Consider the following 25,487-nt stretch of genomic DNA (forward strand, 5'->3'; position numbering starts at 1 on the left):
GATAGAACTATTTTCCTGCTCATCTGGACACGCAAATGTTCCAAGACAGAACTAATCAATCACAGAGAGCGTTCACTCACTTCTGACAGCGCATTCAAACAGGGCTGCGTTTCCCAAAAGTATCATAAGAAAGCATTAAAGCTTTTGGGAACGGCAGCCCTGAACAATGCTTATCAGAGGACAGAAGAACAGTTATTTCACAATAAACAAACTGAAATTGTAGCCTGCATAGTTTGTGCAATTACAGTTATTAAAATTGAATGTTGAAAGATAATATTGATTATGTTCTATTCTGTAATGTTAATAGAAATCATACACTGTCAGAATAAAAAGGTTGCATTTTAAGCATGCAACAGCTGGTCACTGGCAGTCTCTTATGAAAATGAACCATGGTTTTACTAAAGTGACCATAGTTCAACTGTAGTATTTATAGATTTGAATCATGTGTAAACAAAAAACATATTTGAACAACAAAAATATAACCTAATAAGTTACAATTAAGGCGTATTGAATGTTAAAATGCATTTTAAACAAAGTTAAGTGCTTATCATTACCCATTTTACTCTTAGTAATTTAATACATTTCATAATATAAAAGTTTAGTTCAGAAGTATCAAATCGGTATCGATATCGACGATACTGCCTTGAAAAATATCGGTATCGTATCGAAAACAAAATAAGTGGTATCGCCCATCCCTACTTGCTTGTCATTTCGCCAGCCGTACACTACTCTTGTGTTGAATGGTGTGAAAGCGCTAGAGAGCCGCTGGCGGCCCCTGCTGCCAGAGATGCGGAACTGCACGCTACCAGTTCACATCGCTCAGAAGAGCTGGGAAGGAGAGGACTGGAGACTCATCCTCACAGAACGACTGGGAATGACTGCCGTGCAAACCGAGGAACTGCTGGAGTCTGGAGAAAGGTTCAGGCGTGGTGTTATAGCAGGTGAAATATACACTGGTTTGTTAATAATTGTAATGTTTGTATAATATAAGGATGTATTATGTGCATAATCAATTTATGTAAATTAATAAATAAATTCAACTAAGGTGAAGATATTATTCAGATATATTCAGGTCGTATATATATATATATATATATACACACACACACATAGGTAGACAGACATAAATAAATAGTAAACTTAATATAAGTTCATCATTATTAAAGGTAGCGCTGAAACATCAAGTACGTATGTACTTTCTCAAGCCAACATCAAAGTTAGATTTTTTTATACTTATAAATATCAATAAATTGCAAATGATAGATAGATAGATTCTGCAACATTATGTTCAGGTATTGAAATTATGTTATCAAAAAAAGCATAATCAATTTATGGCTCTGTTTAGTTCCTCATCAAGCTTATCCTCCGTTTTCTGATGTTATTATTTGTGTATGTTTTTATGTGTTTGTTTATGTTCCACTGTATACGTGCAGGTCTTGTGGATGTTGGGGAGACGTGGTGTTGTCCTGAGGATATTCCCTGTGAAGAGATGAGAGAGCTGGAAAAAGCAGCTTGCTTGACGGCGCTCAAAATGAAATACCTTACAAGACTCTCAAACCCCCGCTGGTTCAATGAACCAATATATTCCAGGGGCCATAAAGATGTGTGGATGGTACACATCCCAGTTCATCTTTTGCCCTCTGCTCCTTCTCATCCGTAACCGTGAAACAAAGTATTCAGTAGTGTATTTGTGTCTGAGACACTGAGATGTGCCTTGCTGGAGATTTGCAATGTATCTAATGTGTGCAGGTTGTTTTTTTCAACATTAAAGGAGACATATTATGCCCCTATTTACAATATGTAATCTAAGTCTCTGGGGTCCCCAGAATGTGTCTGTGAAGTTTCAGCTCAAAATACTCCACAGATCATTTATTATATCATTTTGAAAATGCCTATTTTGAGTGGAAGCAGAAACACGCTGTTTTTCTGGCCTGTCTCTTTAAATGCAAATGAGCTGCTGCTCCCCGCCCCCTTTTCCAGACTAGAGCTGTGCCATTACAGCTCTGACCTGCTAAAAACATCTGCTTTGCTTCTGATTATCATGTTTATCACGCTGAAATCATGTGTTTTAAACCATATGAATTTAAACTTCTGATATACAGTTTTCTGAGAGCACACATCTGAAGCACACGGACAGAAAGCGGCTGTCACAGCATGTGAGTACTAAACTAAGTTCTCATTCACACACAAGTTTACATTAAAAACACACAAGTTACAAAAACAGTGGGTTATGTCTGTGAAGGTAAACAGCTGGGAAATAAGTCACATGTTTATTTTAGATCTGTGTGGCAGTAGATAAATCAATAAATGCACTGCTCTCTTGTCTCCTCTGAGGCTGGGACTCTAAACAGTGTTCTGTGCTCGTCTGTGCAGCCAAAGACAGAACAGTTACCATGTTTTGCTCAAACTTAGAATTTAGCATTAGAACTAGTACACTATTGTCGCTTGCGAAAAAACACAATGACGGCGCCGTGGGTGGAAACTTACAGATTAAGGGGCGGTAATATTATAATGAGATCCCTTTGCCACGTCACTAAGGGAGCGAAATCAGACGCGCTGGTTTTCTCAGACGCTTGCAGAAAAAGGCTTAGCAAAGCAAAGTTACTGGGTTAATCTTTTTCACGTTTCCTTGGTTGGTAGATGCACCGGGGACCTGATTATAGCACTTAAAACCTGGAAAAGTCAGATTTTCATGATCTGTCACCTTTAAATATATAAAAAATGCATTTGTTACATACCTTTATATATATATATTAGACATGTGCCGGTATTCGGTAATACAAAATATCATGATAATGAACATGCACGATATTATTGTGGGCACTTCAAAATACTGTGAATAATTATTTATTACAAATTGCAATAATGCATTTTAAGAAAACTTTTACCATCAGCTGGTTAAAATGCACAACGCTGCTGTAAGCTGCATCAAAGTATTATTTAATGGACATGCGCTAATGTGAACCAAAAAAAACAAAGAACATTTTTTGAACAAAGAATTATAACTTCTGTAACAAATGCAGCTATTGCTCATTATTAATGTCAGTGCAATAACTAAGGTTAACTAATGAGATCTTATTGTTTCTTATAATTCTTTTCTTCTGTAATCTGTTTGAAGCATTTGTTTACTTTATATATATATTTTGTGTATTTATTGTATTTAAATGCTCAGTTTTTTCGTTATAAGAAAAACGTTATTAAACCTGTTATACTGTATTATGACAACACTTTTTGCAACTTATTTCAATATCGTGATAATAACGTATACCGCGATAAAAGCTTCAGCAATGATCGCAGCATGAAAATGTGATACCGTCACATACATAGTGTTTATTTATAATGGGGTAACAGGGCTTTTGTAACATGTAGCTAAGTTATTTCAGGGAAAGTGAGGATTCAACACTTAAACACAATAAATTCAACATTAAGAAAGCATAGTTGTAAGGACATCTTATTTCTGTTTTCCTCATTACCTGGGCATGGCTAAGAAGGCAGGATTTGGAGGAAGAATGATTTGTTCAGAGCCAGATGGGCGTTAAACCCCACACAAGACATGTTCTCTTTTTTCCTCTATCTATATATATATATATATATATCATTATTATATTATTTTAATTCGTATTGTCACGCTGTTGCATTTTGGGAAACGTAGTTTGTAGATATTTATTAGCGCTGGCGTGGCGGTGCGGGAGGCGAGATTACGAATCCTACTGCGTTGAAGACTGCAGTTTTAATATTCATGAGCGGAGTCTTTGCCACTGGAAACTATTGACGCCGCGTAATTATTATTCAGGAGCAAACCATCACCATTGGTAGGTTATGCAGCACAGACCTATTTAGTATTCATGAGCGATTCCCTTCGACGTAGAAGGATTCCTGATTTCGAGCGTCGGCGAGTCAAAGTTTCAGAGGCAAGCGTTTGCAGACCCAGACACGATGAGCGTTGGATATGAAACATAGCGTTATTTTGCGCTTCTGTAAGCCTACGGTAGAGAATGGATAAGCGACCGACCTCAGCACAGTCAAACGCTGAAACTCCAGACAGGTCAGTGCCAATAACACCCATTTGATACTTTATGACACCCCTGCTAGTGGCGCGACGCTAGTGGATTATAATGAGCGCGTTCTTATCGCGTCGCGTTGTAGAGCTAGAGTGTCATAAAGGTGTGTTTTACTGCCTTCTAGTTACTGAGTGACTTGATACCAACAAAACACTTGGGCTGACTTTGTTTGATGTCATATTAAACCAGACATGCAGATAAGAAAGCATTTTATCAACCTGAGCTTTACTGATGACTATAACCTTCATAATAAATTATTGGATAGTATTCTTTATTAAGGGTGCACTCACATAAACAGCGGTTTTGAAAACACTACAAATCATGAACGCTCACGAGAGATATGTATACTGCGGACATATTCGTCTATTTTGTTATACGTGGAGCGGGTCGACCCCTCATGGGCGCCGCTTTGTTGATATCACATGACCAAGCCGTGTCATGTAATTGGCCGAATAAAAAAAGTGTGTGTGTGTATGTATATATATATATATATATATATATATATATATATATATATATCTTGCAAATAAGTCTGCTTGCAATGGAAGGCTGTTTCCTCCACTGAATAAAAAAGAAATTTTAAAAAAGGTCATTGCGATTTATTTTTTCGTAATTCTGAGGGGGTTTTTTCTTCTTGCAATTGCAAGTTAACATATCAGAATTCAACCTTTTTTTCTCAGAACTGCATGATATAAATTCACAATTCTGAATTTTTTTCTCAGACTTGAAAGATATAAACTCGCAATTGCGAGTTATAAAGTCAGAATTGCAGGACAAAGTCGCAGTTGAGTGTTATAAAGTCAGAATTGCAGGACAAAGTCGCAGTTGAGTGTTATAAAGTCAGAATTGCAAGGTATAAACTCACAATTCTGAGATTAAAAAAAAGTCAGTCTTTTCCCTCAAAATTAGACTTTATAACTCACAATTGTGAAAAGAAGAAAATAAGTCAGAATTGCGAGATATAAACATCAGAATTGTATGAAGAAAAAAAATCAGAATTTCGAAAAAAATTCAGAGAAAAGAAGTCAGGACTTTGTAACTCCCAATTTTTATCTTGTAATTCTGCAAAAAAAAGTTTTTAAATTTTTGATTAATGACGGAAACAGGCTACGATAACTTTCAACCAGTGCTCAAGATGTTTTATAAAGAATAAAAATATAGTCCATCTAAACTACAGATGCAACATAACTGTCTGACAGCATAGTTCAGAATGATGAATGTTGTTGATGCACTGGTCCTATTGGGATAAATAAGAGCCAGCTGAACATAAACAGAAACCGTGCTCTTCTAAATATCTTACTCTCAGACATATACAGGTGCATCTCAATAAATTAGAACGTTGTGGAAAAGTTCATTTATTTCAGTAATTCAACTCAAATTGTGAAACTCGTGTATTAAATAAATTCAATGCACACAGACTGAAGTAGTTTAAGTCTTTGGTTCTTTTAATTGTGATGATTTTGGCTCACATTTAACAAAAACCCACCAATTCACTATCTCAACAAATTAGAATATGGTGACATGCCAATCAGCTAATCAACTCAAAACACCTGCAAAGGTTTCCTGAGCCTTCAAAATGGCCTCTCAGTTTGGTTCACTAGGCTACACACACTAACACTTTTACATTACAGTCCCACAGGGGCTCATGTTGAATGGTGCAAACAACTGATTGCAGCCACAATGTCAAGTCAGATCTCTGGACCAATCAGCTCAGAGATGATTTCCAGAGAGTACAAGGTATGAGCATGTACTGGTGTGTATATACGATCTAAAAAAAATTATCTTTTTTTTTTTATCTAAAGTTTCAATAAACAGTTCCTTTTTTTTTTTGGAATATATTTTATTTGCCAGGTTAATAGTCAGGCATATGTTGATTTCCTCGAAAACAGAGTCAGTGTCGTGTTCAGAGTTTTCGATGCAGAAACCTTGACTAACATCTAAGATCTGGGAAAGTGGGTAAAGTGGGAAAGTGATCAAATGTATATGACCCCTTTTGACCCTTTTTACATCTGCATGGATGTTCTTATAGTTTCTTGAAATGATTGCACTTGCACAATCTTTCTGGTGGGATTACATACACTGTAATGTTCTACTTTTTCTTCTCTCTCTTCCCTCACCACTCTTTGTTTTTCTGTGGTGTTGTGGTGTTTTTTTGGTGCAGGACTGTGATGTGGAGGTTAAAGGATTTCTCTTGGACAGTGACCCTCAGCAGACTGCCCCCTCTTCGGCAAGTCTCTTTCTGTGTGTGTGTGTGTGTGTGTGTGTGTGTGTACTAGTTTATATATCCTGGTGGGGACTTAAACCTGACTACACACAGACTCATGGGGACTCGTGTCACGGTGGGGACCTAAATTGTGGTCCCCACGGGTACAAAAGCTCATAAATCATACAGAATGAATTTTTTTGAAAATCTAAAAATGCAGAAAGTCTCCTGTGAGGGGTAGGTTTAGGGGTAGGGTTGGTGTAGGGCAATAGAATATGCAGTCTGTACAGTATAAAAACCATTACGCCTATGGAGAGTCCCCACAAGGATAGCTGACCAGACGTGTTTGACTCTGTTAACTATTTGACGTGATAATTAACTTACTAACATCTGTCTATCTTTCTGTCTGTTTATCTATCAAAACACCAGTCTGTCTGTCTGTTTTGTATCAAAACTTTGTATCAAAAACATTTGAAAAACTATAAATGTGGATTTCTTGTATTGTCTGGTCATTATAATGAACTGTTTTTGAAAATTACCAGCATGTCCATGTAAATGCACTAATTGTAATATTTGGACATATATTTGTATGTTTGTACACAGTTTTTTCCTGTGCCACAAATGCTGTGGAAAGAGCATGATTTGTATTTGAATCTCCAGTAAGGCTTATTGTGTTCTACAGTATTGATGCAGTGGATCACTGAATGTGTGAGGGAGGAAATACAGATGTTTTGACTCACATGAGCCATTATGAAATATCACCACCCCGTGCCATCTTTTCAGGGCTTTATCAGCATAATGCTGAATAGATCTCCATAGATCTTTTGTGTTGGTGAAGGTCAAGCCTGTTGAACTCCACAGTGCCGTCGTTGTCCTGCAGCTGGACCGTAAGAGAAAGACTGAATTCTCTGATTCCTCTGTGTCCATGAAGCTGCCAAACAGTTGTGTCACTGTGGGTGGAGCAGACCCATGAGCCCCTTCTCATCCTGCTGAGCTCCCTACTCGTTGTCAACAGTGTGCTGACAGAAAATGAACTTTTGGGGCCAAACATTGACTAGTGGCTCATGGGATCTGAAAAGAGTAATCATACTGCTTTCATACTGCATATAGATGAGATTTTTACTAGTTACTTGTGCTAAATTTATTGTCAAGATGCTGGAGTGGTGTACAGCAGCTACTGTTGCTTTGTGGTTGTTGAGGTGTTCACTGTATATTCTAGCCAATCCAAAAATATGAATATCAAATATTTCGCTCTTGCTGAATTTGCATCATCAGCAGCTTGCTTATTATACCGTCAGATTTTTTTCCCCTCTGTGTCCTCAATTACAGCCCTGCCTTCCGTGTTTACAACCTCAAACGTTGGACTGACTGTTTGCTTTAGGCGGAGAGAGAACTTAAAGTTTGGGAGTGGTAGCAAAGGAAACCACATACAGAGTATCTCTCTGACACTGAGTTGTATTTTTATGCTTTTTTTTTTTTTTTTGGTATGTGTATTTTGTTAGAGGTTTTCAAATAATTTACTGTCAGTGGCACTTGTGAAGATAAGCTGCAAAAAAAACAAAGCCAACATTCTGGGATCTTTAAGTCCTAATTAGACAACTGGCATATGCCTGTATTAATCAGAATTATGTATCATTTAAATGCCTTATTCAGAATATCCGTGCAGAATATCTAAAACTCCATGCTTAAATTATGCTGATACGGGAATATTCCAATAGGAACATGTAAATGTGTATCTAGAATATAGACCTTAATAAGAAAATCATATAAAAATGTGTTTATTTCACTGTGTGACAGGCACTCAGAGAAGGAAATAAGCACGCTCAGATGGAAGAGGCTCCACGTGTTCCTGGAGAAACCATTAAAGCTATTGGTAAGGAACTTCATAATTGAGCGTGTTTTTATGTAATGTATTAATATAGAACCATCATGAAGCATTGCAAGCCAACCATAATAAGAAATAAGTTAATATGTGGTGGACAAGGCTAAAAAAATCATCCTTTTTAGACTGTATAGTTTACAGGTCTTCCACACATGTTGTTCATGTCAGTGGTAGATAACCATCATATGCTGTGATGTTTTTTACAGTCAAAGATGTCATGTATATTTGTCCGTTCTCTGGGGTCTTGAGGGGGACTCTAACCATCACTGACTACAAGCTCTTCTTTAAAAGCCTGACACGGGTAAACGCACTTTTCCATTTCTTTTTACAGCATCTAAAGGCAATGAAACATCAAACTGACATCATTGAACTAGCTGTATTGAAAGCTGACTGTGGTGTCACTTCATGTTAAAGTTCTGAGCAATGTACATCAAAAATATATAGAGATTTTTCTGTACTATAGATATTTCTTTTTCTGTACTTATCAGTGCTGAAATATTTGAAACCGTTTTAATACTCATTTTTCTCAGTATCAATACACAGATACTAGCTGCGCTTTCTTGCCGTCATTCAGTGTCTTGTCAGCTCAGTTTTTGCTGTGCAAATATTTTCATAACGACATGGTTGTCTTGACAGAATAAAGACCAGCTGATCAACATGGTAAGCAAATAGGGGTGTGCAGTATTGACAAAAAATTATATCTTAATATTTTGGGGGATTTCTTCGATAATGATAATTTTGCGCATTTTGAGTATGTTTTTGTGCTGATACCTTGGCTGGTTTAGGCTTGCCATGGAAAAATAAATATGACACTAAAACCACCAGTAGGTGGCAGCAAGTCCCTGTGTTAATGAGTGATTCATTTGAATGAAAAACACGGCTAATTCATTTAAAAATGAAGCAAGTGACTGTCTTTATGAAAGGATCTTTGAATCATTGACTCAAATTATTTGTTCAAAAACACATTCACTTAGGAACGAAACACCGCTTCCAATTTTATTCTGAACTATTTTCATTGGCGAAACAGAAAAAGCAGACAACTCGTTTAATATTAGCTGTTTTTTTAACTTGTATAAAATGAACATCACATTTGCAATTACGCTCAAACACTAATATTCAGGAAAAAGGCAGTTTTGCTTTTATGATATTACTTAAAGGGGTCAAATGATGTTGCTAAAAAGAACATTATTTGGTGTAATGAAATGTTTATGCAGTTTAAAGTTCAAAAAACACATTATTTTCCACATACTGTACATTATTGTTACTCCTCTATGCCCCGCCTTTCTGAAACGTGTAGATTTTTACAAAGATCATCGTTCTAAAAAAGCGAGGTGTGCTGTGATTGGCCAGCTATCCAGTGCGTTGTGATTGGCCAAATACCTTAAGCGTGTAACGGAAATGTTATGCCCCTTACCATACTGTGATGATGCCCTGTCCGGCTGGAGCGATGATTCAAAAAGATGAAAACCCATTATAAACGAGGCATTCGTTGCATCCAGTGGGGACATAATTATGAATTATAATGACTTATACTGTCTTTTTATGTGTTGCGTTGCATCGCGCCGCGTAAACATAAAACCATGTCTGCATTTGTGATCAGAGAAATGACAAACAACAAGCCCTACTCTACACTGCCCAAAAAACTCGCTTTAAATATATAAAATATAGAAACTCTTTAAATATAAAAAACTTACTTACAGTCTGTGAACATGTGGAAGTGTTCTGGAACAGTGTTGTAAATACAACTTAACCACTGATTTCTAGTCGTGTCCATTTTTGGAAGACCAAACAAAGTAGTTTCACTTTCACAACCACACACGGCGGGCTTGAGTGAGCAGCGGCGGCCTAGAGTGAGCAGAGGCGGGTGGGCTTGAGAACGGCGCGGCCGGCGATTTCGACGAAGGAGCGTCCGGAAGGACATGTGACGACTCCGGGCTGGACTCCGCTTCGTCCACGGTGAAAGCCGATCCGGCGATCCACAGCGCAAAGTTGATGTATTCCCTCAGCGACCAGCACAGATCAGCTCCAGGCATGACGAAGCAGATATCGTCCTCTTTTGGAAGACCAAACAAAGTAGTTTCGCTTTCACTACGAAACACACAGCGCCTTCACGACATGGCGGCGGCGGCAACAACAATACTACAGCGAGACTAAAAGTTATGCCTTCTTTCTTTGTGTGAACATTTGGGCGGCGTTATGCAAATCTTCCCACATAGTGATGTAGATATGTTTTAGGTAGGTGTGGCTGACTCTTAATTTTTATAAAGAATCTCTCTTTGGATTTGAGACTTTAGTCTTTGCAACTTTACAGATCTTCTTTATGCACCAAGAGCTTGTAATACTCCCAAGAGAAAGGAAAAATTGAAATCGCATCATATGACCCCTTTACTTAACTATATCATATCTTAAAATTATAAAAAAAACAAAAGCCTATGTAGGGATATTTTTAGCTTTCATAACTAGAATTATAGGGACATTATTAAGGCTTCAGCATGCAGCAAATGCGATCGGACTCTCAAGATGTGTTTTTATTTGTTTTTTGCAAAGTGAGTGACATACTTGATAATGTCAGCTCACATATCAGTAAACAATTATGATAACAACAATTACGCTATTATTGCAGATGATAAATATTGCACACCCCTATAAAGCAAGCGCTGCTTTGTTTAGAGTTTGTATATCCAGTCCTAGTTCCGGTTTTTATTTATTCATTTTTTTTTTTTAATAATGAATACAGACTACTGCCACCTGCTGTTATGGAGAGTTATTTCCTCTCAGGCAGCGGCAGATATTTTGTGCTAGTTGGCTGTTTGCTGTAGTTTTTGCAGTGTGTTCAAGCACAACTTTTTAGTTCAGACCCAGGTAATGCGAGGCAGCTTTCATCGCCAGTAGTTCTAGTTGGTTTGGTGTGTCACAAGACTCCCAACATTAAAAACCAAAGTATGCTCTAGCTTTTGCCCTAATACTGGCATATGCTTTTTCTACATACTCAAAAGTGTAGACTTTCCTATGACCTGCAAAGTGCATAAATCTACTACACACTAAAATTATGCAAATTAGGACACAACCATGATCTCTATAAAATAGTTCCTGGCTCAGTAGATTGATATAAAGCTCTAAATGAATTCCAAAGTGTCTTCTCAGATCTCAGCAAGCACAAATGTTTTGGTTGGTTGATAGTGTTGTTTTTGTGTTTGGCAAAGGATCCTCCGTTTGTGCTGGATGTGAATCTTGGAGCCATTAGCAGACTGGAGTCTATCGCCGTTCAGAGTCACGGAGACAACACTCAAGGACTTGAGATAGTTTGCAAGGCAAAGGGCACATCCTTCTTTTTTCACTCTTCACTGGCTCTGTCTCTTCCTTTTCCTGTCTTTGCTTCTATTTATTCTCTTGCTCACACCTTTAAATATTAATTCCTGTTTTGTTTTTCCACAGGACTTGAGAAACCCCCGGTTTGCGTACAAGAAGGAGGGACAGAGCAATTTGGAGGTGTTTGAAACACTGTCAAAGTACGCATTCCCTCTCTCCCACAACCTGGTATGACTTTATGAAAACACCCAGATGTGTGAACTAGCTGAAGGTGTTTCAGTATGTTTCATGATACAAGTTCCCTCTCTTCCCTCAGCCTCTCTTTGCCTTTAAGTACCAGGAGACGTTTCCAGAAGATGGCTGGAAGATCTACGACCCAGTCGCTGAGTATAAGAGGCAGGTAAGAACTGTCCTCATCACTCACCATATGTAAAGTATGTGTTATTACAGGTCATTATTTTGGTATTATGTTCTGATGTACCTGTGTCAATGTTGTGGACGGTAACAGGGTCTTCCGAACGAGAGCTGGATCATCAGTAAAGTCAACAGCAGTTATGAGCTGTGCGAGACGTATCCCACTCTGCTGGTCCTGCCTTCAAACGTCACAGAGGACGAACTGAAGAGAGTGGCGGCCTTTAGGGCCAAACGCCGTTTCCCAGTAAGATAACTAATTATTTTAAATTGAAAAGGAGAATTTTGTTTAATTTTTTTGGATAAATTGAAATATCTTCTAACAGCACCTGTATTGTCATCAGGGTTATTATAGTTAAAGGGGTCATCGGATGCTACATGCACTTTTCCAAGTTGTTTGAACTGAAATGTGTGTTGGCAGTGTGTGTACACAACCACCCTATAATGATAAAAATCCACCCAGTGTGTGTTTTTTTTTAAATTTCGTTAAATAATTTCCCCTTTCTCAAATCGAGCCGATCTCAGATGCCTGTCTGTGTGACATCACAAAAACAGGCCCCTCCCACGATAGTTTGATTGACAGTAGTGTTTCAGCACAGACTGGACTGGTGTCTTACCTTAGCTCCGCCCTGAGTGAGCTGTCATCAGTCCCCCATTGTTTCACCGCCGGAGCAGATGTAGACAAGAATGACTCCTAGCAAGCGATTGAGGTGTTCTGTTGTTGGATGTAATAATGAACACAGCAGTCGTCATTTACTCCTGACATCTGAGCCGCTGAAGACGCAGTGAATTACGTTTGTTTTTGAAGGGAATGCGCCCCCGATCTACATAAATGCATCTATGTTCACGCGAATCATTCGTGATCCAACTTCACCAACAGAAGAAGTGAATATAAGGTTTTTTAATGAATCTTTGCAAATCGCCTTTCCTAATAATGTGCTAATTAGCAAGTTTCACGATGAATGCGTCTAAAGTAAACAGTCTCTCAGAGAGTGGCTCGGAAGAGAGGGGCGGGGTCAGCAGAGCTCATTTGCATTTAAAGGAAAATGCTACAAAACGGCTTGATCTGAAAAGAGCTGTTTTTGACAGGGTAAAAAAGGTGTTTTTTACACTACCATTGAGAAATTTTAACCAAACTATGTTACAGACTTTTCATTAAGACCCTAAAGAATCATATCAACTTGTGGAAAATGGGCATCCGATGACCCCTAACAAAAACTAAAACCATAAAAAACATATTTGTTACTTAAAATAAAAAAACATTAACTGAAATAAAATAAAATATAAAAACATAAATTTCATTTCAGATAGTTGCCAAGGCAACATTTTTCATTTTCATTTCATTTAACTTGATGTACTCAATTAACTAAAACTAAAATTGAAATGAATATTTATCAAAACTGTATAAACACTTTTTTTTAATAGACCGTAATAAAACTGACAAAAACACATGAAAAAATACTAGAACTTTCACTAAAATTTAAATGAAAATAGAAAATAACATTATCCCCTTCCATCAGGTGCTGTCCTGGATTCACCCTGAGAGTCAGGCCGCTATAGTGCGCTGCGGTCAGCCGCAGGTGGGTCCATCAGACCGCCGCTGCAGGGAGGATGAGCGGTACCTGCAGACCATTCTCGACGCCAACGCACAGTCTCACAAACTCTGCATCTTTGATGCTCGCCAAAGCACTGTGGCTGACACTAACAAAGTAAGCAACTCTGTTTTAACAAATGAATACTGCACTACCGTTCAAAGGTTTGAGGTCAGTAAGAGTTTTTGGATTAATTAAATTGAGAAAGAGTGACAATAAAGACATTTGTAATGTTTTCTGTTTTAAATAAATGCTGTTCTTTTGAACGTTCCATTCATCAAAGAATCCTGAAAAAAACGTTATTATGGTTTCCACAACAATATTAAGCAGCTCAACTGTTATTAATATTGATAATGATAAGAAATGTTTCTTGAGCAGCAAAACAGCATATTAGAATTATTTCTGAAAGATCATGTGACACTGAAGACTGGAGTAATGATGCTGAAAATACAGCTTTGCATCATAGGAATGAATTACATTTTTTAAATATATTCAGATAGAAAATCCTGCAATAATATTTCACAATATTACTTTTTTCATTAACATTTATTTTAGTGTATACCCACTGATCTATATAGTTATATTTCTATAATATCTAATCATCATTTTCAAGGCCCTATATGATTCAATCTCAGAGATATGGGGTCTCCATGTGGATTCATGTCCTTAATGTTGGAATCTCATCCATTTTACATTAATATTACCTGTTATTGGGATTAGTCCAGATGAGGACAAGACAAGGCTTGAGGCATTTCTTAGAAGTTCAGTTCAGTATTTTCATGAAAGAAATGATCAATCTTATAGATAATCCAGTAATGCTGTGGGCTTAACATGCCAAAACATGTTCCCTTTAGCATCATGTGACACGGCTCTTACATCACACTAGGCATCATACATCATGCATTCCAGCCTTTAAGCTGGTTGCTGTTGGTTTCTGGCTGGTCATTAGTTGGTCAGCACTGGTAGCACATCTTGAGCCAGCAACAAACTAGCTGTTGTACCAGATTTTCTGGAATAGCTGATATGTGGCTTCTCTTCTGTAGGCCAAAGATGGAGGATATGAGAATGAAAGTTTCTATATCAATGTGGAGCTGAACTTTCTGGAGATCCCCAACATGCACGTGATGAGAGAATCCCTGAGGAAACTCAAGGAGGTGGTGTATCCTGCCATCGACCAACAGCGCTGGTTCTCATCTGTGGATTCTACACACTGGCTGGAGTACATCAGGGTGAGAATATGTGACTATATCACTGCACTGCACCATGCTGCACTCCTTCAGATGGTCATTATATCCTGACATTTATACTCATGAAGTTTCACTGATGTTTCTGTTCTGTCTGCTCTGTTTTCAAATATTTATTTTGCATAACACTTACAAGTAAACAATCCGATGGCTGAATCTGTTGCACTGTCAAATGGAAAATCTTCTTATAGAAAGAAGTTAAGAAATAAGACATTTTAAGAGTAAGAAGTCTTGACCTGAACAGATTTGTAATTTAGCACTACATCACTTGCTCAGCAGTGAATGGGTGCCATCAGAATGAGAGCCCAAACAGCTTATAAAAACATTACAATAATCCACACCACTCCAGTGCATCAATTAATGTCTTGAGAAGTGAAAAGCTGCATGTTTGCAATAAAAAAAAATCTAATATTATGTCGTTTTTAACTTAAAGGTGACATATCATGAAAATCTGAATTTTCCAGATTTTAAGTGCTATAATGAGGTCCCCGGTGCATCTACCAACCAAGGAAACGTGAAAAAGATTAACCCAGTAACTTTCTGAGAAAACGAGTGCGTCTGATTTCGCTCCCTTAGTGACGTGGCAAAGGGATCTCATTATAATATTACCGCCCCTTAATCTGTAAGTTTACACCCACGGCGCCGTCATTGTGTTTTTTCGCAAGCGACAACAGTGTACTAGTTCTAATGCCATGGCGAAAGTTTGAGCAAAACATGCTAACGGTTCTGTCTTTGGCTGCACAGACGAGCACAGAACACTATTTAGAGTCCCAGCCTCAGAGGAGACAACAGAGCAATGGATGTATTGATTTATTTACTGTATATTGCTGCTGCAACACAGATCTAAAATAAACGTGCGATTTATTTCCCAGCTGTTTACCTTCACAGACATAACCCACAGTTTTTTGTAACTAGTGTGTGTTTTTAACGTAAACTTGTGTGTGAATGAGAACTTAGTTTAGTACTCTCATGCTGTGACAGCCGCTTTCTGTCCGTGTGCTTCGGATGTGTGCTCTCAGAAATCCGTATATCTGAAGTTTATACTCATATGATTTCAGCACGATAAACATGATAATCAGAACCAAAACAGATGTTTTTAGCAGGTCCGAGCTGTAATGTTGCAGCTCTATTCTGGAAAAGGGGGCGGGGAGCAGCAGCTCATTTGCATTTAAAGAGACAGGCCCGAAAAACGGCGTGTTTCTGCTTCCACTCAAAATAGGCTTTTTCAAAATGATATAATAAATGATCTGTGGAGTATTTTGAGCCGAAAATTCACAGACACATTCTGGGGACCCCAGAGACTTATATTACATCTTGTAAAAGGGGGCATAATATGTCTCCTTTAAATCCATTGCTAAAGTGTTATATTCACATCCTGTTCACATTCCCTTGCATAATTTATGTATATAGCATATCTGTACTACATACTTGTTTTATTATTATCAAATTATTCGTACATTTTTTTCTTAGTTTAGAAAATAAGAAGAAAAACAGTTAAGAAGAATTTTCCATTGTTTTCTATGTAAACATGCGCTAGATGGACATGTGGTTTGACCTTTGCATGTCTAGTGTCGTTTGCCGTGTCTCGCACACAAGACATTCTAAAAACTCAAAGCACAAGTTAAAAGAGGTTTTTAGGATGTTTTAAAAATCACATCTTTAGACCGTTTTTCAATAGAAATGTAAATTCAAAGAAAGAAAAAAGAAAAAGTTTATTTGGTAAAATAAAACTAAATTTGCTTGCATTTAAAACAGTATTGGTCGGTTGGATTGGTTGGATTCAAGTTGCAGTGTGTGTGAGTGAGTGAGTGAGTGAGTGAGTGAGTGTTTTTTGAACACGTTTGTCAGTGCAGTCAAAAAAAGCTTACACTGGGTTGGATTTAAATGCCATTGTATACTTCACATTTGGTAGCAACTAATGAACTTGGTTGCTCAGCTAAGCTAAATTTGAATTGAATAAAGATAATACAGAAATGCAATTTTAAATTGAAGCTCTAAAAATGATGAATGTATTAGTTGTATTATTTAATGTTATACATTTAACAAAGTGCAGAAATGAACGGGTTTTTAAAATAGTTGTATGTAATAAAATGTAATCATTTAATTGACTTAATCATTTAAAACACGTAGAATAATATAAATAAAAATAATATAATAAAAAGCATGTCTTAAAGGTACAGCACCCACCAAAATGACCATCTGTTTTCTCTGTAGCTCTTGCTAGCAGGTGCGGTGCGCATCGCAGACCGAATCGAGTCGGGAAAGACGTCAGTGGTGGTGCACTGCAGCGATGGCTGGGACCGCACGGCTCAGCTCACCTCTCTGGCCATGCTCATGCTGGACGCACACTACCGCTCGCTCAGGGGCTTCCAGGTGCTTCTGGAGAAGGAATGGCTGAGCTTCGGACACCGCTTTGCCTCGGTCAGTAACATCCTGTGTATATGAATGGAGAAAAACATTGTGCACTGAATGTTTACTAGCATCTTACGGCTTCCTTCTCTGGCCTTCTGTCTGTCAGCGAGTGGGACATGGAGATGGGAATCATGCAAACTCTGAGCGCTCCCCTCTCTTTGTGCAGTTCATCGACTGTGTCTGGCAAATGGCCCGGCAGGTGAGGAACAGTGGAGATGATGTGACGTTTATTATATGACCAAATATATTATTATTTAATTTTTTTCTCTCTTCATAGTTTCCCTCTGCATTTGAATTCAATGAGCTGTTTCTCATCACGGTGCTTGATCACCTGTACAGCTGCCTGTTTGGGACGTTTCTTTACAACAGCGAGCAAGAACGGGTCTCGAAGGCAAGAACAGATGCATGCAACTGTCATTCTGTCATGATTTAGTCACTCTAATGTCATTCAGTTCTGATTTTTTTTGCAGGAGGTGTACAGCAAGACCGTATCTCTGTGGTCATATGTGAACAGCCAGCTTGAGGAGTTTACCAACCCGCTGTATGTGAACTACGAGCACCATGTTTTATATCCAGTAGCCAGTTTGAGACACCTAGAGCTTTGGGTCAGTTATTATGTGCGCTGGAACCCTCGCATGAGGCCACAGGTGAGCAGGGGATGCAGAGGATGATAGTTGATGGCTACTTATTCCACATTTGCTTCAGTGGTTGTAGGTGGAAAAATGTGTGTTGTGGAGTTACACTGATAACAGTGTAAAACAATTAAGATTCTGAGTTGATTTGTATTTTAAGTTGCATTATATAAAATCTTAGGATTGCCTGCATTTACTTACAATTTTATTTTATTTAATATATGGTAAAATGTATCTTTTTAACCATTTATTTTAGAAAATATGCATTATATGGTTTATGTGGTTTTATTTACTATAAACCGGAATCCCTAAAGGGTAATATTTGACTTTTATATGAAGGTTTATTTATTTATTTTTAATTAATATTATATATTATTTATTCAAGCTGTGCTAAAAATTCTAAAATCTTGTATGTTTTACCATTTTTATTGGGATGAAATCCACAGTTTGGTGGTCCATGACTTTTGAACACCATTTTATGTATATTTATATACAGTGGGGAAAAAAAGTATTTAGTCAGCCACCAATTGTGCAAGTTCTCCCACTTAAAAAGATGAGAGAGGCCTGTAATTTTCATCATAGGTATACCTCAACTATGAGAAACAAAATGAGGAAACATTTAAAATCATGCATAATATAAAATTTGTGCATAGCTTTGCTCTGAGGTAGTAAGTGACATATTTGTGTACATAAACCGCCACCTTCTTTTATTATTATTTTAAATGCATTTCAAGATTACTATGACCGTTTACTAAAAGTTGGCTAATGCGTATGTATGTTATTTTCTGAATGTGTTTTTTTTTAAAGTGTGTTATAGTAATTTTATAATAAATTTCTAATTTCTTATAAGCTTATATTTGTAATAATTGAGTATCTTAATATGTTTAAAACTACATTTTGTTGTATAAAGAATTTTAAAAAATCTTAGGTGTTATTTCTGCTGCTTTTGGTAATCCATGATAAATCTGCAAATTTGCTGTTAATTAGACAATATTGTTCATAATAATAATAAAAAAACATGGGTTCAGAGTACATGAAAATGCAATTTAAGCCAACAAATACATCTTGTTACTCTACTAAGTGTAATATTGAAAACAAAAACCGTATTCATGTATGTCCTTGACACGTCCTTGTTTGTGGACAAACCTTTTAACACAATATTTTATATTACCATCGTTCTGTTTTTGTAGGCCATCCTCGTTTTCATATTTTCTGCTCCTCTACTAGTATTCTCACACCCTAAACATTGCACAGTATACAGTTCCTCTGTATAGTGCACTGTACCGCCCGTATTTCACGCTCACACGTGAAACTTCTGTTGTTATGACAGCAATTCCCGCCTTGTTTTTGAATAATGGGTGTGGCTTATGCTTCTGTCCAATGGCGGCAAGCAGGTTATGAATATGTATGATCTTTTAGCCAATCCACAGTTGCGGAGGCTGTTTTAAATGCGTGCCGGGACTGACCAATCAGGCAGGTCTCGTAGTGAGCTAGCGCGAGGCTGTGTGGGCTTCTATAGAGAGGAAGCGCGACTCGAGGAGGCCGTTAGTGTGTGATTGAGGAGAACAGACGACGGGACAAACATTAGCAGAAGGTATTTATAAAAGACTCAATTTTAGAATTTTCACCGGGGCTTAATATTCTCTTTAATATATTGTTTTAGTTATTTAAAGCCTTTTTTAGTGCGTAAGCCATATTTTAAATATAACTAACCGTGTTTTTCTTTTAAAAACTCGCGTTTACGTTGAAATGTTTAACGGTGGTTTTTATTCTGTTGGTTCTAAACTATTTCGCTATCATTTACAGTCTAGAAAAGCTACATTTTTTGTCTCTTAAACCGAAGTTGAGTGACGAACGTGCTTTTAAAATGGCTGGCGATGTAAAAAAAAAAAAAAAATCTGCCTCAAAAATCAGGGGGTGCTAAATTGGCTGAAAAACTGTTGTGGAGTGCACCGTGTGTCGTCGCTGAGTTTACTGTGTAACGTTAATAGTTTTGGCTCGTTGTATGTTTTCTGGTTATGGAGAGCATTGAGCTGTTGAGTGCCAGTCATGGCTGGTTTGCGGCTGCCTTTGTTAGAAACGGGTTTGTGCTGGGCGCGAATTTGCTAATCCTACTATGGGGAAGGTTTGGCTCATGAATGTTAATGATTTCGTTGACGTCGCTGCGTAAAATTCCTACAGCGTAACTTAATTTAATATTCATAATGAACGCCTTCTCCATAGTATGATTCGTTAATTCGCTGCTCACTAAATACGCCCACCTGAACACGTCTACATTACAACCAATCAGTTAGCTATGCGGGGCGAACGTCACGGCGCGTAATTAATATTCATGTCGCAAACCTACACGATAGTGTTTTTAGCGTCAAGTGTGGAACTGGTCAAACTTAGCAGAAGCTGTCTTCGCAGCTCATTGTATTTAATAAACAACTTTTAAAATGGCTTTACCTAGCAGCTTTTAAAAGTCGACGTGTCCTCGAAGTGTGCTGTGAAGACGGCGATGTGCAAGGCATTGTTCCTGGACGCTGAGAGAGGCCATTTTAATGACTGCAGTCTGATTGAAGAGAAGCGGCCAGTCAGTCCTTCTCTTCACACATTACTGGCCTTTTTAAACTAGTCACGCGGTTAAATAACATCTTATTTTGGAAATAATCACTAATTTACGTTTTAAAGTAAAGTTTAGTTTCTGTCATCAGTTTGCACTTCACAACATGGAATATAATAAGTAGTGTTTGCAGGCACCTCCGACGATGTGCAGAACATGCGTTATATATTGAAACTAAAGGTGTCAAAATGACAAACTAAATTCGAATTTTCCACTTAAATATTATCTAATCGAATTTAAAAGGCATAATTTCAGTTAGGAGGGAAAAAAGCTTTTGGCTTCTCTCCTGAGGCCACAAGAGGGCGCATCGAGCAAAAAATTATGCAGGTTTCTTCAAAGAGTAATAAAATAACACGACTATCTTTGGAAAAAAAGTGCATAATGTTTCTAAACCATATATAATTAAAGTTGCTTAAACAATTAAAAGAAAAAACAGCACCATGCATGCATGTATAGTTTAATACAAAGCACGGAAAACCAATCACAAAAGTAGGCTACTTTCTTCAATTAAAAACATGAGATGCAGTGGGACGGGGAAAAACCGCCATAAAGTCATGAGACATGTTTTTTAAAAGTTGAACTTATATTAATTTTACATGGCTTTCTAAACATGCCGCTCTCTTGTGTGAGACGCGAGTGCAACGCTGATAGATGTCCCTCTAGAACGGCTTGGTTTCAGTTTTGACGTAATCAACATATTCTCCACACTGATGATCTCGTTTTCCGATATATATTGAATGAACAACGTATCAGCGCCACATCTATTGGGTTTAACTGGATAGGCTAACAAAAACATTACAATTCAATGACGCTTACATCGTCGTCGAATCTCGTGCGCCGCTGATAAGGCTGCCTGACGGCTGACGCAGACCTAAAATTAGAATGCAACGTTTTTGCATTTGACTGTTTGTTTTTTAATTCGACGCATATTCGGAAAAAAAATTGACCGCCCTAATTGAAACACACGGGTCCCCAAAGTAAATATCCCATTAACTATTTTTTTACCTTAATAACTTGAGTCCTTAAAGACAGACCAACTTTAAAGAGCTACGAGGTTCGTAATCGATGGTATATGCTTCTGTTGAAGCCATCAGCCTGCATGAATTCCATTTTTTTTTTTTTTAAGTTTAAAAAAATGAATGAATACCACGTTACCCATGATTCTGTAAAAAATTACACTAATCAAAGAATTGAAACCGTTTGCACCAAAAGAACTCTCTAACTCCTGTCCACTCCCATGAACCACTGCATTTAGTGCAATTATTATTGCAATAAATGTGATCTAGCAATTAAGTACACAGTCTTGTAACTTTTTTAAAAATTATCTGATTTTCAAATGAAATCAAAGCAAATAATGTTATAATTCACCTCGTAGTTTGTTGGTTTGAATTTCAACTTACACCTCTTTAAAGATTCCTTGAAAATCCCTACGAGTAAAACGAATATGAAAATTATTTCTGGAACCAATGCTGCTGAAAAGTGAGTGGGACTATGGCTCTCTATTAAGAGAGTCTCTAGGAATGAGCTATGTATGAAAAGATGCAGTTTGTTTACATTGAAACTGTGGCACCTAATCATTTGGGTCGTCTCCGTAATATATATTTATGTTTTAGTTTATTCAATTCTGTGTATTTCTAGGTGTGGTGTGATAGTTGAGTGGCTTGTAATAATGGCAAAGGGTGAGCCAGGGAAACCCAAGGGCAAGTCGTCCGCCTATGCCTATTTTGTGAAGACGTGCCGTGAAGAGCACAACAAGAAGAACCCTGGTGTCACGGTTAACTTTTCAGAATTTTCAAAGAAGTGCTCTGAGAGATGGAAAGTAAGTAGGTTATTCTTATCTGGAGATGTCTATATCTTTAAAAAAATAAAAATGAATAAAGGCTACAGGTAGCGGCTTCAAGAAACTGTCATCTGTTTCAGACTATGTCACCAAAAGAGAAGACTAAATTTGAAGACCTGGCCAAACAGGACAAGGTCCGTTATGACCAGGAAATGATGAGCTACAATCCAGGAAAGAAAAGTCGGAAGCAGATTAAGGACCCCAATGCTCCAAGGCGGCCACAGTATGTGCTCTTTCCTTTCAGAATGCTTATTGCTAGAGCTTCTTTTATTGATTCTGGATGGACTATGGGCTTGTCTAGTTTAGTTACTTAAATGTTTGTCTCTTTTCTTATTCCCAGGTCTGGATTTTTCCTGTTCTGTGCAGAACAAAGGCCCAACATCAAGGCTCAGCACCCCAGTCTGGGCATTGGAGATGTAGCCAAGAGGCTGGGAGAGATGTGGAATAATCTGTCTGATTCGGAGAAGCAGCCCTTCCAGTCCAAGGCCAACAAACTGAAGGACAAGTATCAGAAGGTGGCGCAAAATGCTGTTCATTATTCAGTGTGGATGGTGGTTAAAAAATGAATGAAAGAGTGATTTCTGAAGGATCCTTTGGCATCACAGGAATAAATACCATTTTAAAATGCATTCAAATAAGAAAATAATCTTGAGTCTTAATTTTAAAGACAAAAAATAAATATATTTCATACTCTTGACTGCTAGTGGTTTGTGTGTGTGTGTGTGTATATAACCATTAGGTATTTATTTAATGGTTTTGTAATTGTAAAGTTGTCATCGTGTTTTGTTTTCTCAGGACATGGCAGACTACAAAGGAAAGGCAAAAGGAAGCGGAGGGGCATCATCTGCCAAATCCAAACCGAAGGATGATGACGACGAAGATGAAGACGACGATGAGGATGAGGACGAAGAAGAGGAAGATGATGAGGATGATTAAAGAACTTGTTTCTCCTAATTGGGCAGCAAGTTATTTGTTCGCTGCCAGTTAGTATCAGTTAAGTCTGGGTCTACGAGGTCTTGATATCAAGGCTGCTATAAACTGATCACCAGTAGAGATGCCTAATGCATGCAAGCTCTGACTTTAGACAACCAAACTCTCTCAGTGCTGGGTTTGCTGGTGGTCCTGTTACAGCTTGCTGTTAAACTGCATTGGCAAAAACAAAATATTTCCACGTTCAACAATAAAACCAAGTGGTAGCAGTACATACTCTTTTAAAACTATTTAAGGTGGTGTGTTTCTGTATGGCTGATGACTTAGTTTTTTTTTTTTTTTTTTTTCCCCTCTACTTTCCCAGCTTTCAAAATGCACAATTTGATGTATTTAAGGTTCACTTCTGTTTGGCCCCATAAGCTTCCTGCGACGTTGAAAGGATGTTTTTGAATTGTGGTTGTTATTATTTGTGTCATTTTGACTGATTACATTGATCATTTTATGTGTGGAGAGTCTAGGGACATTTTCAGCTTTAACCAGAGGCAAGTGATCAGCTGTTAAGCTGGGGAAAGCTCTTATTTGCATCTTTAGTTGTTACTTTTTTTTTATGTCTAGGTGACACTGATTTGAAATAAACATGGCATTTTTAGATCTCAAATGATTCAAGTGACTTTCTTATGTGCAAAATGTTCAATGTAGTGTGTAAATACTTGGGGGTATTTGTCAATGTTATCAATAAAAGGATAAATGGTGATAGTTTCTTTTTAAGAGTGCTCTTTTAATTTGGATTCATTTGTTTTCATATTTAATAACTCTGATAATGCATTGACTGTGGTGCGCCACTAGATGTCATTGGAGGGCACCAGTTGCACAAACGTTAACGACCTAGAATAAGCGGTCAACAAAACCAAAAATCCTCAAATGCAGTGCAACCATCTTAAAAATCCATGCAAATCTTAATGTCTCAATAAGGTGACAGATTGAGAAGACCGCCTTTAAATAGATGTTTGCAAAGGCACATGCATCCTCTAATACTTTTCAATAATAAAATTGTTTTAGGAATTGCTGTCCTGTCTGATAGAATCTTTCCCTTAAGGGGGAAAAAAAAGCGTTTCTGGTATGTGGAGGAGCAATGTGTCAAAAGGCCTTCGGATATCCTCTGAGGACTGAACCAGGCCATACATATTTAATGTGATGTCACCTCAGCTGTTGGTTTTATACTGCAAAAAGACATTGGCAAATATAAAAGGAACAATGGAATTACAAACTACCAGCGACAGTGATACGTGCACACACACACTTATACGAACTCCAATATATTTTGGAGGCAAATTGTAAAATGCTTGACTGATTAGTTAATATAGCAATCCAAGTGGAATTTATTTAAAAAATATATATATATTTTTTTTCAATTTTCAAATCATTTTCACCACAAAAAAGATGCATGGCCTGAATTGTCCCCATGAAATCAAAATTAAAGTTTCATGGGTGTTAGTATCAATATGTTAGTCTTAAGGTTATCTATAAGGCAGTGTGCTCCAAAACAGTGACAAAATTCGCATTTAGAAGATATAAGCATTCAAAGCTTGCAGTTCGTCACTTCCGCCAAAACGGCTCAACGATTTTTTTGACGTCACATCGTACTTCAGCTTCTCATCAAACTTTCTGTCCAATCAAATGCTCTCTAGAATCCGAAGCCCCGCCCCCTACACTGTAACATAGACGCTGAAGCCGCGGCTGAAATCGGTCACTTGTCCACAGAATTAGTATTTTCTGTACAGTGAATGGCACGTAGTGCACTATATAGGGGACAGGGAACGATTCAAACGGTGTAAATATGCTTTCCATTGAGGAAACAAAGAAGTCTGGCTTGGCGCTGTGTCACGCTAACCACACTCTGCTCCGGTCCAGAGACACGATAGCACGGAGCGGATCACATGCGCGAGTCGCCGCAGACCACAAAATGTATCAGAGCTATTTGAATTCTACACAGAATGCTATATTTTATAGCAATATGGATGAGATTGCGGCTGGCATACCCTGTCAAATGCAGCTTTACGGAGCTCGATGGCTCTGAACGGCTCTAGCCCAAGCTGTGATATAAACAAATGCTATTGGCTATTTTAAAAAGGGACGGGGCTGCTTGATAAGTCCCGCCCTGTCTTCCTGTTTCAGTTCAAATGACGTCAAGACATAGAGTAAAGCCCCGTTCACACAAAGAACGATGACTATAAAGATAACGATATTAGCGTCGAACCATATCGTCTGTTTATTCGAAGCGCACGCGCCTCTGCCGCTTTAAATTCTTGAGCTTGTTACGGCAGGATAGATTCTGATTGGCTGTCAGTGTTTTATCGTTCATCAGC

At 37.8% G+C, this 25,487-nt stretch overlaps 3 protein-coding genes across 3 annotated transcripts in view; all 3 read left to right on the plus strand.

The window, feature by feature from the left end:
- The window catches only part of LOC107581918 (protein CXorf40A), a 5,933-nt gene extending 4,057 nt beyond the window's left edge, over positions 1-1,876 (plus strand). Inside the window, exons 2-3 of the mRNA XM_016267607.1 lie at positions 700-941; positions 1,434-1,876. Of these exons, the coding sequence (XP_016123093.1) occupies positions 700-941; positions 1,434-1,660 (469 nt within the window). The 3' untranslated portion in view covers positions 1,661-1,876. The remainder of the gene's footprint in view (positions 1-699; positions 942-1,433) is intronic.
- A 1,856-nt stretch (positions 1,877-3,732) lies between these two features.
- mtmr1b (myotubularin related protein 1b) lies at positions 3,733-17,785 on the plus strand. The gene is made up of 15 exons (XM_016267683.1): positions 3,733-4,045; positions 5,693-5,798; positions 6,223-6,288; positions 8,062-8,137; positions 8,353-8,447; positions 11,350-11,457; positions 11,582-11,683; positions 11,772-11,855; positions 11,964-12,113; positions 13,387-13,575; positions 14,502-14,687; positions 16,917-17,123; positions 17,221-17,313; positions 17,392-17,505; positions 17,585-17,785. The coding sequence occupies exons 1-15, from the start codon at positions 3,996-3,998 to the stop codon at positions 17,783-17,785; spliced, it is 1,827 nt and encodes a 608-aa protein (XP_016123169.1). The 5' UTR covers positions 3,733-3,995.
- Positions 17,786-19,208: 1,423 nt separating this feature from the next.
- Positions 19,209-23,875, plus strand: LOC107581919 (high mobility group protein B3-like). The gene is made up of 5 exons (XM_016267608.1): positions 19,209-19,340; positions 21,990-22,170; positions 22,272-22,414; positions 22,532-22,706; positions 22,987-23,875. The coding sequence occupies exons 2-5, from the start codon at positions 22,021-22,023 to the stop codon at positions 23,125-23,127; spliced, it is 609 nt and encodes a 202-aa protein (XP_016123094.1). The 5' UTR covers positions 19,209-19,340; positions 21,990-22,020; the 3' UTR covers positions 23,128-23,875.
- Positions 23,876-25,487: the final 1,612 nt, after the last annotated feature.

The sequence above is a fragment of the Sinocyclocheilus grahami genome, unplaced genomic scaffold (genome assembly GCF_001515645.1).
Source record: "Sinocyclocheilus grahami isolate Dianchi unplaced genomic scaffold, SAMN03320097.WGS_v1.1 scaffold39.1, whole genome shotgun sequence".
In the NCBI taxonomy this organism is placed as follows: Eukaryota; Metazoa; Chordata; class Actinopteri; order Cypriniformes; family Cyprinidae; genus Sinocyclocheilus; species Sinocyclocheilus grahami.

Bases quoted from the DNA above. Each gene is read 5' to 3' on its own strand.
- mtmr1b (XM_016267683.1), top strand. From the start codon at position 3,996: ATGGATAAGCGACCGACCTCAGCACAGTCAAACGCTGAAACTCCAGAC. The intron at 11,856-11,963 runs GTAAGAACTGTC...GGACGGTAACAG, and splicing joins TCGCTGAGTATAAGAGGCAG to GGTCTTCCGAACGAGAGCTG. The intron at 17,506-17,584 runs GCAAGAACAGAT...TTTTTTTTGCAG, and splicing joins AGCAAGAACGGGTCTCGAAG to GAGGTGTACAGCAAGACCGT.
- LOC107581919 (XM_016267608.1), top strand. From the start codon at position 22,021: ATGGCAAAGGGTGAGCCAGGGAAACCCAAGGGCAAGTCGTCCGCCTAT. The intron at 22,171-22,271 runs GTAAGTAGGTTA...CATCTGTTTCAG, and splicing joins AGTGCTCTGAGAGATGGAAA to ACTATGTCACCAAAAGAGAA. The intron at 22,415-22,531 runs GTATGTGCTCTT...TCTTATTCCCAG, and splicing joins AATGCTCCAAGGCGGCCACA to GTCTGGATTTTTCCTGTTCT.